Here is a 15783-nt window from a genome sequence, read left to right as displayed (position 1 = left end):
CAAAAATTCTACACTGACTTTAATTTTTCATGTTTGTATTAGCATACAACAAAGTTGTATTGGACTGAAAATGACAGAGGCAAAGAGTTAGAATTTACTCTGTTCATCTTTATATTTACTTTACTTGTTCAATTACTTGCTGTCTCATATATTTATTTATTACTTATCTATTAATATTTTTAAGTATGAAATATAGAGACTTATTGAAAAAATATTTTTCATATTTTTTCATTCCTTTATTTTCACATGTGAAAAATATATCATTATATTTTTACATGTAAAAATATAAGATTTCCCATCATGACATGTGATGGTTTGATTGTGTGCCTATAAAGTTGTACCTGCAAACAACGAAAAGAAGTACCTTGTGAGCTAGAACAAATAAATAGATTTCAGACCTGGAAATTAATCTTTGATAAAGAAATATGACCAGACACCATTTGGGTCCCTCTGAAGTTAGTTCCCCTTACAAAATGACAAAAATGTAATTTACTGCAACAGATTAGGTCAACCCAATCGTACAGCTTTCTTAAATCATGTATATTTATATGATCAACCTATAAAACTGAGGTGAATTTACAAAAAGGGGGTGGGGGTGAGCATGTTGCACTGAAGAGAGGTGAGTTTAATCTTTTAAACTTCAAGTCTGGAATAAGTTTGGTATATAATAAAAAGAAAATATTCTTTTCTACATTAATACTGGATATAATTCAATGTGTGGTATCAAAAGGTATATATTTTAACTCCTGGCTTTACCACTCATTAAAATATCATGTTTTTTGTACCTCAAAATGAAATATATCTGGTATTAATGTAGGAAAAGAAAATATCATCTATTTATTTATTCATACAAATAACATATTACATGTATTCTGAAGCTACTTGATATGAAATATATCTGGTATTAATGTAGGAAAAGAAAATATCATCTATTTATTTATTCATACAAAGAACATATTAAATGTATTCTGAGGCTACTTGATATGAAATATGGCTGAGCATGGCTTATACACTGGATTTTTAAAAATTAATTTCCAAACTGCACAAGCCAAGCAATGGACAAATGTCTGTGATGATTATGATAATTTTTTGAAACAGTGGCTGTCTTAAGACTGGATAGACATAGTTGGATACATGGTACACAATACAGTTTCAGTGCAATCCAACATAGATGGGAATTACATCTGGAATCAAGCTGACTAATTATATGTATTACATGTACACAACAACTATGTGCTTTGCTTCTTTGACTAAAATGACAATATGAAATACATGATCCAGAAATAAGTGTATGATTAACACTTCCATTCAAATTTGCTGCATTTGTTTTAAATTTTCAGTACTCATTTCCACCAAAACATACATTTAAATTCTGCATCAGTTTTATACATGAACAGTCTGGAATAGTGATGTGGTGGACTGGAATGTGGATTTGTTGATGTGGATACCATCAGAAAAAAATTACAAACAGGAAGTCTGTTTGCTTATGGCTTGCAATGATGGAGCATGCCTGGGATGTGGTGGACTGGAATGTGGATTTAATGATGAGGATACCATCAGGAAAAAATTGCAAACAGGAAGTCTGTTTGCTTATGGCTTGCAATGATGGAGCATGCCTGAGATGTGGTGGACTGGAATGTGGATTTAATGATGAGGATACCATCAGGAAAAATAATCACAAACAGGAAGACAGTTTCTAGATAACATGTGTCAAGGTTGAATGGCATTCATTAGCAGTCCTGATGGGGCCAAATCCCATTCAATTAGAAGGACAGCAGGAGGTGGGCACATGTCCTGCCATCCTTCCAAGTGAAATGGACTTTGGCCCCTTCAGAAGTCCAGATATGATGACACCCATGCTGATCATGATGTCCAGCAGTAAAATCTTCAGCAAGATGCCAGACATGAACTTAAAGTGGATGCTTCTCATTTGCTGAAAGGTACACCTTATCATCTAAGACTCTGATAAAAGGTACACCTTATCATCTAAGACTCTGATAAAAGGTACACCTTTCATCTAAGACTCTGATAAATGGTACACCTTATCATCTAAGACTCTGATAAATGGATATGATAACTAATGTTCAGCTTGAACTGGAGATAGCAAGGTAATTGGATGGGGGTCGCAGGATCCAGCAAAGTAGGGTGTGATGGTTCATGGTCGCAATGTGAAGACCTACATGTTGAAGAGATTCTCAAACAATAATTAAAATGGAAAGAGGAAACTCAAACCTAAAGGTTTTGAACCACCCCTACAGCACTGGGGACAGATCACCATGTTCCATGATGAACTTGGGTGCCCAGTAATGTAGTTTGATTGAATTACGATCTTGAAAAGAAACATATGTGAGGTTCTGGCCTGAAGGAAATTAACAGTTCTCTTTTAAGAGTGTATCCTCCAGAGAAAGCCATGGGTCATCAGTGAAGGATGTTACCCATTCCATGTTGATGGCAAGGACTCTTCCTGGCAGGTTTGGACAAAGCATGGCCAGGTACCAGTCTGTGTTCTGAAATGGGACTGGGTATACCAGGTAGCTGAGATCCTGAAATTCTAATGGTTCTAGCCAACCCTTTTGAGGGTAAAATGTAATATAAAAACATTCAAATATGGTATAAAAAGCTGTAATGAAAAGAAAACCATGATATACTTAATTATTAAACACAATGGAAAGCACAATGCTAGAAACCCAACAACTTCATGTGTCAATTTTATACCTCTACCTGTACAAACTATATGGTAGTAATGTTGATTATGGCATTTATCAGTGGCCTAGCTAGGGATCCACAAAAATGAATGTGCATTATGTAATGTAACAAATAAACACCATGCTTTAAATGCAAGCTGAAGCCAGATTGTTCTGAGTGAAAATCACAGACTTAGAGTAACCATGGAGTAACAGCCAGCAGTATAAACATATATCATGATCAATAAAATGAAACCTTGCTATAACCAAAAAAGTAACATAAGTGATCAAAATGCAAATGAATTATGTATTTACAAGTCTCCAATCATGCTTCCAAACATAAAATTTAGTAGTAACTGTTAAATAATAGCATTTGGCATTGTCTTCTATCCAAGGGAAGACCACTCTTGTCTGACATCTACCGTGGCAAGCAAATGACCATTTAGTTTTCTTGCTACCAAAACAAACCCGAAAGACACAGCAAATATCTGTATTAGCTAGGATTTTGGAAGGTCATGGATGTTATCCTAACATATGATGAAGAAAGGTATATAAAGCAGAAAACAAATATGATTTATCAACAAATGGATTTTGTACAGATTGACAGACAGGCACATCAATATCTTTATTCCCCCATATTACATACTGAGGGTATAACAAATGTCATTTTACTGGGCCATTGATATATCATTTGGCTGGGCCTTTGCTATGACATTTGGCTGGGCCTTTGATATGTCATTTGACTGAACCTTTGATATATCATTTGGCTGGACCTTTGAGATATCATTTTGCTTGGCATATGATGTCATTTGGCTGGGCTTTTGATATGTCATTTTGTTAGGCCTTCAATATGTCATTTTGCTGGGCCATTGATATGCCATTTTGTTGGACCTTTGATATGTCATTTGGCTGGGCCTTTGATATATCATTTGGCTGGGCATTTGATATGCCATTTGGCTGGGCTTTGATTTGTCATTTGGCTGGGCCTAAGATATGTCATTTTGCTGGGCCATCAATATGTCATTTGGCTGGGCATTTAATTCATCCTTTGCCAAAAAGAAGAACCAGTTTTCAATCATTCTTCACCGATAAATGTAAATGGAACAGTTTTCAACACTGTATACTACTCAGCAGGTATTAGCATTCTTTATGTGTGATCATTAAAAATACATCCCATCAAGGTTTTCAAACATGATGAAACAATTTTCCATTTTGTCCAAAGAGAATGCTAAAGTAGTCTTTGTTTTCCACACAAATGGCAGAAATGATGGTAACCAAAGTAAATGGCTTGTCATTCCCTAGGCATTCTATCTTTGGAAATAATGATATATATAATTAATAATTAACTTGAAAATCATTAGAGTACATTTGATTCGTATTTATTGATAATGCAATTAAAGAGTTCAAGGGATGCAATCTATTTTCTACCAAGGACAAGGTAAAGGATAATTTATGCCATTCTCACTGACTGGCAATTACATACAAAGAGTGCTCAATATGCTCAAAATAGAACTATGTTCACTGACTGGCAATTATATGTAAACAGCAGTCAATATGCTCAAAATAGACGTATACTCACTTAGTGCAAGTATGTACAATGAATCAATATACTCAAAATAGAAGTATGCTCACTGACTGGCAATTACATACAAATAGTGGTCAATATGCTCAAAACCCAAGTATACACCTTGACTGAAAGTATGTACAGTGAGTCAATATGCTCAAAACCCAAGTATACACCTTGACTGAAAGTATGTACAGTGAGTCAATATGCTCAAAACCCAAGTATACACCTTGACTGAAAGTATGTACAGTGAGTCAATATGCTCAAAACCCAAGTATACACCTTGACTGAAAGTATGTACAGTAGTCAATATGCTCAAAACAGAAGCATGCTCACTTACTGGCAAGTACATACAATGAGTCAATATGATCAACTCAGAAGGGTAAGGAGCATTCATGTTTCAAATTACAGAGCAGAGCAGATTAAAACAGATATGCATATATTTTGTTTTCACTCAGGGAAAATGGAATAGATTGACATATTTAAATTACTCATTTGGATTGCATGATATATTCTTGTAATTTTTCCATATTTTATAGTATATAGGTCCTTTTGAATTCTCATCTAGACAGTGTGGTGTAGTGTAAAATATCTGCAAGACAATTGTAAAATATTTTCAGCTCTTTCACATCATAAAATGGTAATTTTGTATGAGCAGAAAATGTTAATGGTTGTCACCACTAAAATATAAACTCCTTTATTTAAAATCAGCAAATGAAACTTGCAAAACTGTAAAACTATATTTTCAGACAAAATCAATAAATAATAAAAAAAATAACAACAATACAGTTATTTGTCTGCCTAAGAAAGGAAACAAAAATACAAAATATCTATTCTTAAATATATTTCAGTTATTTTTAACTTACCTATACAGTTCATGGGTCCTGCTTGGTAATAACCATTGTGACACAAACACTTAAAAATTCCAGGCAAATTCAAACAGTCTGAATTGGCAGGACATGGAGAGGTAACAGCAGAACATTCATCTTCATCTGCAATAAATATAAAATGGAACACATTCATTTGACACACCATCCTTTTCTTTCCATTCATCAGATACTGTAAGTCACATTAAATTCATGGGTATTAAATTTTGAAGTTTGGTTAGAAAATGCATTTTTATGGGTACATCATTTCATCGATTTGTCACTTGAGAAATAAACAAGAGTCTCCTGAGGGGACTGATGCTTAACTGGGCAAAAAGACTGTCCAATCATTCAAGATAAGACAATTCCATCCTTTTAATTGTCAAGTACTGAAACCATCTATAATAATCTTCAGCAATAACAAAAGATTTTCAGATTAGCTGCTGTGGTGCACATACTGGATATCAACTTGGCAAAATTTTCATTTAGGACAAAAAGACATCATTAGATATTCTTGTGAAACCCCATGTCATAATGATTATCCATTCATTGATCAGCTAAATCATTTAATACTAATACTTAGGATGAATATGGGGATATAAATCAAACAAGATGTAAACAATCTTCTGCATGCATGTATATAGCTGTTATGTATATTTAATTTATATTATTTATTAGCTTTTCCTAATGATTTTATGATATATACATTTGTATTTTGTACTTGTCTTTGTCTAAAATTAAGTTCACTATGCACCTGATTAGGGACATGTATTTATAAATATAATACATAGCTAATATTTTTCTTATTTATTTGTTCAAATTATTATTCACTGGAAATAAAAAGTGCTTATCAATAATATTCTTGGACATAAACATCTGAAAATGCCTAATGGTTCCCAAAGTCAAGTTATAAGTTCCTCTGTACATTCATTTTCATATTTTTGCTTTTTTATTTCCATCTTTCACTTCACTCAATATTTCATTTTTTTTCTAATTTCCATATGCATATTAGTTCAACTAATTTATAATTACTCCAAAGATTATTAACAGTTAATCAGAATTTGTATATACCTAAACATGTCCCAGACTCTTCCTTTACAAAACCATCCATACAGTCACAGTGATAGCTGCCAGCAGTGTTGATGCAGTCCTCAAAATGCCCACAAGGGTGTGAGAGGCACTCATCTACATCTGGAAAATGAACAAACACAAATCCCTGAACTATTCAAAGTTCCAATTTATATCCTTCATGCTAATGAATTTAGACTGAATGTTATAGTAAATGTACACATGGATTACGTCCCTTTACAAGTCTCAGATGGTAATTTATAAAAACATCCAAATGTTAAATAGCTGTTTATAAAATGTGGAAATAGAACATCTCTAACTTTCTCATACAACAAAAACTGTAAATAAAAATGTTGTAAGATATGTGGGTCTTTCTCCACATAAAAGTAATGTTCACTCTTAAAATTTAATCTTTATCAAAATGTCCCTATAGATTTCATAAATGATTACACATACATGGTAAAATGTAGACGTGGATCAATTTCAGTGACAACCTTATCTGAACTGGGTGGTAAAGAAAAACAAAAAAACATACAGCTAAGATTGTTGATAATGTTTCACAGGTGAACTAGGACTTTTAAACATTATAACCAAGAAATATTACAAGTACGTGTATATCCAAATGCATCAATTATTTTTCAAAACGTTTATGTACCTTTGGATATAGACAACATTGGCTATACAGTTAGTAAACAATTTATACTGGTATAATTGTTGTCAAAACTCTTTTACATAATGATAATAACATCTTCAAACAATATATATTTGTATAAGTACATGCTATCATGAACATAATGATAAACTGATAGATTTTACCATCCAGTGAATGAGTCAACATATATGTACACGTACAAGTTAGTGCATAAAACAAAATCACTTTCAAGAGAAAAGGTTTGTTAAGCAACTTAACAACTAGTAAATTAGTTCTTGATTTATTTGGATGGAAAGAAATTTTCATCAGTCAACTGTTTTCCATTAATATGAGATTAATCAAAGAATATCAGGTGTGTGACACTGAGCTTGTCCAAATTGATAATTAGAACCTCACTGGCTACTGGAAAAACAGTTGGTAGGTAGTCTAAAGTCCAATATGCTAACTAGAACCTCACTGGCTCCTGGTACAACAATTGGTAGGTACAGTCTAAAGTCCAATATGCTAACTAGAACCTCATTGAATCCTAGTACAACAGTTGGTAGGTACAGTCTAAAGTCCAATATGCTAACTAGAACCTCATTGAATCCTGGTACAACAATTGGTAGGTACAGTCTAAAGTCCAAAATGTTAACTAGAACCTCATTGAATCCTAGTACAACAGTTGGTAGGTACAGTCTAATGTCCAAAATGTTAACTAGAACCTCACTGAATCCTAGTACAACAGTTGGTAGGTATAGTCTAAAGTCCAATATGCTAACTAGAACCTCATTGAATCCTAGTACAACAGTTGGTAGGTACAGTCTAGTGTCCAATATGCTAACTAGAACCTCAGTGGCTCCTAGTACAATGGTTGGTAGGTACAGTCTAGTGTCCAATATGCTAACTAGAATCTCAATGACTCCTGGTACAACAGCTGGTAGGTACAGTCTAAATTCCAATATGGTAACTAGAACCTCAATGACTCCTGGTACAACAGTTGGTAGGTACAGTCTAAAGTCCAATATGCTAACTAGAACCTCATTGAATCCTGGTACAACAGTTGGTAGGTACAGTCTAAAGTCCAATATGCCAACTTGAACCTCACTTTCTCCTAGTACATCAGTTGGTAGGTACAGTCTAAAGTCCAATATGCTAACTTGAACCTGCTGGCTTCTGGTACAATGGCTGCTACTGAATCATTGTCATCCTAGTCTCTTTTAGTAGCAGAGATATCAGCTACTTCCTGGTGATCACTAATTCCACAAACAATACCTCAATACATGTAATTGATATCACAGATGTGCCACCATCACTATCAGAATTAACATACATCACTATCAGAATTAACATAATCCAAGAAATCAACCTCCTTGTTTGCTGGCAGACTCAAGTTGATGTAATGTGTCACTCACCATAGAAAGGGGAACTCTGTTTGAACAACAAAAAAAAACTCTTAACAAAACAACTTGCAACACAATCTGTGGAAACATCACACCAGGCATGATCAATTGAATGCTGACAATACATTCATTTCACACTCATTTTTCATGACATACAGCTTCTATTTCTCATATTAGTATTTGTAGCTTTGTGTTTAACACATTAACCCCTAGCTACGACTTAATGGGGCAGGAGGTAGTAGCCTACTGCTGAGCTCTGTAGCGTCATGGTCATGTATGATACACTAAAGTGGGTGGTATTATAGAAAAGTAGACAGATGTAGCTCTACAATGATACCAAATAATCTGGAATATCTAGTTGCACTACAAAATACAGATACAAAAAACTCATTTTTTTGGACCCAACCTTTTTCTACCAATATTTCACCTGTGGTTAGAATCTGTTTTTGTGTCTGGATTTTAGACTTTTTGGTCTCATATCTAAGGCAAACCGGTATGAACTGCAAACAGACAGATGAGCCTTTGCAAAAAGTAGGATAAGATGAGCATTTGAAATAAACAGTGGTCTTGATACAAAAAAAATGGCTCCATTTAGCAAAAAAAAAAAAAAAAAAAAAAGGACTCAAACTTTTACCCTTCTGCTCATGCACGAGTAAAATAGCCAATGAAAAATGATGTTTCTAACACAACTAGACAGTATGTTATTGAAAGATCACTGGGGATTTAGTGTTTTTGGATCTATTCAGAAATAGTTTTCCAAATGTGTTTCCTACTCGATTTTCAGGTGAAAATGGCAAAAACCTCCCGGGGTTAATGTACTGAATCATTGTCATCCTAGTCTCTTTTAGTAGCAGAGATAGTGTTAAACAGTGCATATTGATGACGTCACCAAATCTGAATATTCCTTGCATATTTAATCACTTGTGCATCAACATTACACATAAATTATAAATTTAGCAATTCCTTGATGATTTTTAAACAAAAATTCTTGTTAAAGGGACATTTTTTCTTCTTTTTCTGACTAGTGAATTTTCAGCCATTTTCACAAGTCAGAATTGAAAATGAACATGAGAGTACTTTACTTCCAGCTGAACTCAATTAGTCATCATACGGTGTAGAACTATAGAAAAAGGATAACTTCTAAATTATTTAGTCAAAAAAAGTACACAGAAAAAAATTATATTCATCCTTTAATTGCAATGAATCAGCAGCCCTATGTTTTAAAGTATGTCAAAAAACTGCTATAATGGCATGATAATCTAGTCAGGTTATCTTCATATGTCAACAGACATCAATGCTAAATTTTATTTCTTTAAATTGAATGTATTTTACAAAACTGTTAACAAGGTATTTGTCCTAAAATTTCAAAACATGCAAAACCAAGAATCCATCAAAGTGGATGATGCTCAAATGTCCAAAATGAATTTCCAGAAAATCAAGATACATATACGACCATTTCTTCCTTCTGAATGCTGAACTGAAACCACCTCTGATATTCTCGAGTGACAAAATTTCAAATTAGCCACTGTGGCAGCCATATTGGATGTAACATTGGCACCATTTTGGGAAGAAGGTGTGTGTAAAGTTTCATGGCAATTCCACTGGTAGTTTAGGAGGAGAAGCAATAACAAATGCGCTAATGGACAGATAGATACTGAAAATAGAGAATTATGGACAAAAGACAACATGCCATCTAACAAATGTATTCTTGTCTATGACCAGTGAAGTTAAAAAGGTGTGTGTGTGTGTGATTTGGATTTTTAATATAGCTTTAAAATAATTTCAGTCATATCGATACAATGTCTGCAGTGTGGCAGTTTACAGTGATGTCTAGCACTGGGGCAACATGCTGCAGCCATATAGCATCATAACCCACCCAGTCACATTATCCTGACACCAGGCTGAACAGTCCTAACACTAACCTCTTAATGTTGAGCGCTGAATGAGGCAGCTGTTAGCACCATTTTTATAAGTCTTTGGTATGACTCGGCTGGGGTTTGAACCCATGACCTCCCGTATCTGAGGCAGACACTCTAACCACTAGGTCACTACGTAGTAGTCCTAAGCTAAAAAGGAATAATTAACATAATGGTCTGCAGATGTAATGAGCATATCTACATAAAAATGCAAATAAGATTAATTAATTCATCTACATGTAGTATTTTTGCTTAATCATTTTTACAAGGTTTTTGTCAAAATAATAACTTTAAAAAGTTTTTCAATCTGAGCCAAAAAATACACAAATTAATTAAATGACTTGAAATCTAATTTGGGAATCTAAATATCAAACAGAATATTCTACAGAATGCCAAGTGTGTTTTGCTTAATCCTGCTTCAAAGATATTCGTCAAAACTGTCCAAGTCTTAAAAGTATAAGGAAATTGAATAATTGCCAGAAAATCTAAGGTCTTCTTAAAATAATACAAGTAGGCATTCCAATTTATGCAGTGTACCTCAAGTAATCTTTGGCTTAATATTCTTACAATGCTTATAAAAAATTTAAATCCAAAATTTTTTGTTGTTGAAAATATAGAAAATAAGGTCACAGTCATCAAAACATAATGAAGACTTAGAATCCATCCAAGGTATCTAGGTGCCAAATTTGCTCCGGTTAGTGCTAAAATAAATACCTGATTTTATTATCTGGATATCTATAACCTGTATATGATTTGTATTCAAATAGTTGTTGTGATTTCAACAAAAAATACTTTCTACTGTTATCAATCTGGGTTGGATCAGATGCCACAAAGCCAAAATCTTTTATAAATTCTTGAAATAATTGTGACCAATCTCACTTGTATATTGACTTGTTCTCCATGTCACGAAATTAAAAATCTACATATTCCTTCTGTGATAACATTAGAATGGATGAAATATTTTTACAATATGATAACAAAAGAGTAGAAGAAATTTGTATGAAAACCAGATTTCTTTTGCTGAAATACAGAACCCATTCTTTCCTGATGGAAGCCACAATTGTTGTATCTACCTAATTAGTGACAGCAAATGAAAACAGTGAATGCATGGGATGACAATTTGAAAGGTATTCTCAAAACCATTTTTATATCGGTGAAACATATATAACAGCAAATTCATCTTCATTTTTACCCATCTTCCTTCGACAGAAACACATTTGGAAATGGCCACTTTCCATGGAACTTACACAATATGATACCATTCCATATATGGTTTGAAACTGTCCCCATGTACTATATACCTAGTATCCTTGACGGAACCTTTATGTATAGGCAATACACTTTTGACACTTTATTTTAACATGACAGACATTACATGTACCTTTGGTGTAAATGGTGGCTAAGTGAGTACAAAAGAATTGTTTGGACACATGTCTTCGATAATACCTTTGGGGACTTGGACTTGGCTTTACGTTTTTATCAGGTTTTTATTGTTCATCCATGTTAAAATCAATTGGCATATTCTAGAAAAGATATTCATGAAAATTGTGTACATCTGACCCAGTTAATACTTCAACTAATTTCAACATCTTTATGAAAATCTACATCAGAAAACGGAATGTTATTGTTGGAAGAGACATTTTTCGCACAAATTCTTTCAGTTTTCAACATTCTTTTTATGTTCTTAGCAGATAAGTTGCAAAATTAAACAGTACTGTCATGAAAATCACCTTGTACCACTGACATTTGAAACACAGGCATGACTTGACATGATACCACAAATGAATATTGATGATTTAAAATTTTCTAGCGACTTGCATTTGTATTTCTCCCAAATATCTTTGTCAGAATTTTATCAGTTAAGCAATACAAATCCAGTAAAGACAACCAAAGCCAAAAGCTCTGAAAGAATTTTTGTCTTAGTGGTCATTTGTGCAGTTCCCCAAATATATATAATTTAGCTGGTTGGAAAGGTACCATTTGAGATTCACATGTATAACTTTATACAATGACCAACTTGAGAGTGCCACAGCTTCCAAATATTCCAGTAATTTAACCCAATATGCTAATTTATGATCAGATAAATTATGACATTTAATGTATTTTTTCTGCAACTGATCTTTCTAGGTTCCTTCTGAAAATTCCAGGCTTTTCCCTGACTCTGACCAATATTTCCAAAAATATAGGGGAAGGAAGCCATTCTAATTCCTAACCATTCCAACTTTTCCCACAGTAGTGTGGAAATCATGTAGATAATCATAAAACAGGATGACACCAAACAAAATGAATTTTCCTTTTCTTTAATCATTGAATTAGAAATTTAAGAACAAAATTAAAACCTGTGCATATTCCTGTGAGTCCCTTGCTGTATCCAATTACACAGGTACAGTTGTATCCACCACCAAAGTTCTCACATGTCGAATGGGCCAGGCAAGGACTGGATAGACATTCATTGATATCTGCAAATTGGAAGAATTTACAATAAGGATTACACTAAAATTAAAGAATGTCACAAACATGAGGATAACATATAACAACAAAGAAGGCCAGTGCCTGCACAATGAACCCATGATCATAGCATTGCTGTAAAATGCCTGACATTGACACCAAGGTAAAAAGGGTGAGCAAGAATGTGGAGGAATGGATTATCTTAGTTCCCTAATGGTTCATCCAATGTATGAACAAGACTGATCAAGGAGTTTTGGAAAATATATTCAAATGAAAATACTGTAACTAAAATGGTAATACAAAGTTACAAAACTACTGTAACCAAAATGGTAACACACATTTACCATGTGATTTTCACTCAGAGATCAAAGAGATGCATAAGCATAAATTTTCTAAACTTCATAATGATTTGTTACAAGTATATATAAAAAAAATCCATCAAATGATTTAGGAAGTATATGCAAATGAAAAAATCATAACCAAAACCTTTCTGCCAATTTTCGGACTGTGACCTTAACCCCAAGGTCAAAGGGGTAAATGTGCTTATCAGTGATTGTATTGTCTTAGCTTCATAATGATCAATACCAAATATGATGAAAATATATAAAGGGGTTTAAGAAATGCATTCAAATAAAAAACACCAGATCCAAAACTCTAATGTAAATGTTCTATGATGGGGGCATTGTCCAGAAGGTAAAAGGGGTCAAAGAGCATGTTATAAAAATAATTGTCTTGGCTTCATAATGATTCATGCCAAGAGGCTCACAAAAAATGAAGCAATTTAACCAAAACCTAACTTGCTCCTGCTGATGATGCTGGAAAATTGATTGCTAAGTCACACTTGCCACTAACATAGGCTCAACAATGTGCCCCACATTTCAACATAACAGCCCAGCTGCATCTTGAGGCATGTTTTAACCAATGCTATAAACCCAACTATTTTAAATTAAGTTTAATAATAAAATTGGGACCCCAAGTGGCTGAGTGGTCTAAAGCACTCTCTGTTACGGATCACTGCCATCTCACCTCTGTCTGCATGGGTTTGAGTCTCACATTCGGCATTTGTATGTGAGAAAGCTTGCCAGTAGCTTCTTGAGGGCTCGGTGGTTCTTTCTGGGGATTTCCCAGGTTCTTACTCCACCATTAATACTGGCCGCCATGTATAGCCTATTGTGTGCTGAAAAATGGCATTAAATAACAACAACAACAAACAACAATAATAAAATTAGCCAAAAAAGTGTTTACAGAATAAAATATGTTCACTTTACACTGAAATATCCTATGTACCATATTAACAGAATTACAAACTTTAACCAAAAATCAAATGTTCTGTTTTTGTGACCTTGACAACAAAATCAAAGGGATGAGCAACTGTGTTAATTTGCTTCAGTTAGAACTCTCAAGCATGAACAGAATGCATAGCGGTGTTAATAAAATGAAAACAAATGAACAACTATAATGAGTCCTGAATTTATTTTGTGTGTGACCTAAACATCACAGTTAAAGGGTCAAGCAAGCATGTCAAAAAATTAACTGTTTCAGCTTTGTGGTAAGGCATTAGAAGTATGAGCTGGATCTGATTTAGGAAGCACTTGAAAACTTTTAACCAAAATTGTATTAACACTTGAAAACTTTTAACCAAAATTTTAATAACATTTGATACCACCATCAGCATCAGAAAGTCACTGATATATCTTTTTTTAATAAACCAGACCCCCAAAAAAACATATAAAGATCATGCAACTTACCAACAGAAGGATATATGATAATTCCATAAGATAATTTTAATTTATATCTTTTACTCGAATAAAGATAAGTAAGCAAAACTATTTGTAAATTTCTCTCTGGAGTTTAAAATAAATTTTAATGTTTCTTGACTTACCTTTATACAAAGTCAAGTTTCTTGTTCTTTAGAGACAATTTTGTTATGAATTTGAATTCAAAGGTTTGTCATGAATTTCAACTCTATAGTTTCTCACCTTGGCAAACTTGGTTGATCATGTGATACCCCTCATTACATGTACAAGTGTAACTGCCAAATGTGTTGGTACAGTTGGCATGACCAGAGCATGGACTGTTCAAACATTCATCAACATCTGTAACAAAGGGTGTAGAAAATATAATTTTATGAGCTTTGTGAAGTACTGTAAGGTCAGTAAACCCCCTTATCATTTATCACAGGATATTTATAAAATAACAAAGTATTGGGGACAGAACTAATAATGGGTTGGGTTAGGTGTATTCCTTAAGGTATGTATGTTCTTTAAGATACTTTTTAATAAACACTATTTATTGATTAGTTCACAGCATTCACATTCTTACCAACCACTAACGTGAAGATTTATTAGGACATTAGCATTGCTCTTCTAAAATTAGATGAATTAAGATCAATTCAAAGCTATCTCAGTTACCATTGAGGGCACAATACAGGTACAATTTGATAAATATTGTCAGGTAAACCTATCACACGTTTGCTTTCTTGTTTTTTTAGGAATAAGTACTGTATATACTCACTTATAAGTCAAGTCAAACTGCAAACAACAAAGATCCTAAAGATCAGGGTCTATGCTGTTTGTTGTACTGATTATTCCTAACAAACTACAAAGACAAAGATCTGCCAGCACATTATGTGACAGCAGATATGGGTCTGTGCAGTTTGCAGTTGGACTCAACTTATAAGTGAGTATACACAGTATACAAGAAATATTATACTTTGCTCTTCATGGTATTGTAAATATTGCATTGACCACATTAAAAAGACTTGATATCAACTTCACAGGCAAAAAAAACCTTAAAACTAAAATGTATATTACCTAAACAGGTGTTGTTTTCTTTATAATATCCATCTTGACAGGTACAGGTGTAACTCCCCAGCATGTTGGTACAACTGGCATGCACTGGACAAATCTGGCTGAGGCTACACTCATCAATGTCTGGGACAAGTACAACAGGAAAGGTCAGGGCCAATCTAAACTTTATTTATTTCCAACAAGTTCTATCAACTTAAATAAGCTATTGACATTTAACACAATGACGTGATGTGTCCTTTGATAAAGTGAACATGAGAAATGTGGTAAACACAACTGATTAGATGGGAAACCATATACTCTTCAACCTTCCAGAAAAAGGATCAAACATCACACTGTAGAGGTGCATAGTGAACACATAATCCATGCCCCATTTTCAGAAAACAATCATTTTAA

General features: G+C 33.6%; 1 protein-coding gene across 1 annotated transcript; it reads right to left on the bottom strand.

Annotated features, from left to right (window-relative positions):
• Positions 1-4785: 4785 nt before the first annotated feature.
• On the bottom strand, positions 4786-15541 carry LOC149803402 (uncharacterized). Its single transcript, XM_089951405.1, has 5 exons — positions 15394-15541; positions 14560-14676; positions 12472-12591; positions 6186-6305; positions 4786-5240 (listed from the first exon to the last, which is right to left on the bottom strand). The coding sequence occupies exons 1-5, from the start codon at positions 15455-15457 to the stop codon at positions 5050-5052; spliced, it is 612 nt and encodes a 203-aa protein (XP_089807531.1). The 5' UTR covers positions 15458-15541; the 3' UTR covers positions 4786-5049.
• Positions 15542-15783: the final 242 nt, after the last annotated feature.

The sequence above is a fragment of the Sinohyriopsis cumingii genome, chromosome 3 (genome assembly GCF_028554795.1).
Source record: "Sinohyriopsis cumingii isolate HCF-2022 chromosome 3, ASM2855479v2, whole genome shotgun sequence".
NCBI classification, from domain to species: domain Eukaryota; kingdom Metazoa; phylum Mollusca; class Bivalvia; order Unionida; family Unionidae; genus Sinohyriopsis; species Sinohyriopsis cumingii.
The sequence above is the reverse complement of the archived record's forward strand: the minus strand, read 5'-3'. Positions and strand labels throughout refer to the sequence as shown.

Bases quoted from the DNA above. Each gene is read 5' to 3' on its own strand.
- LOC149803402 (XM_089951405.1), bottom strand. From the start codon at position 15,457: ATGCTGGGGAGTTACACCTGTACCTGTCAAGATGGATATTATAAAGAA. The intron at 12,592-14,559 runs GTGAGAAACTAT...TCCAATTTGCAG, and splicing joins GATCAACCAAGTTTGCCAAG to ATATCAATGAATGTCTATCC. The intron at 5,241-6,185 runs GTATATACAAAT...TATTTATTGCAG, and splicing joins AGAGTCTGGGACATGTTTAG to ATGAAGATGAATGTTCTGCT.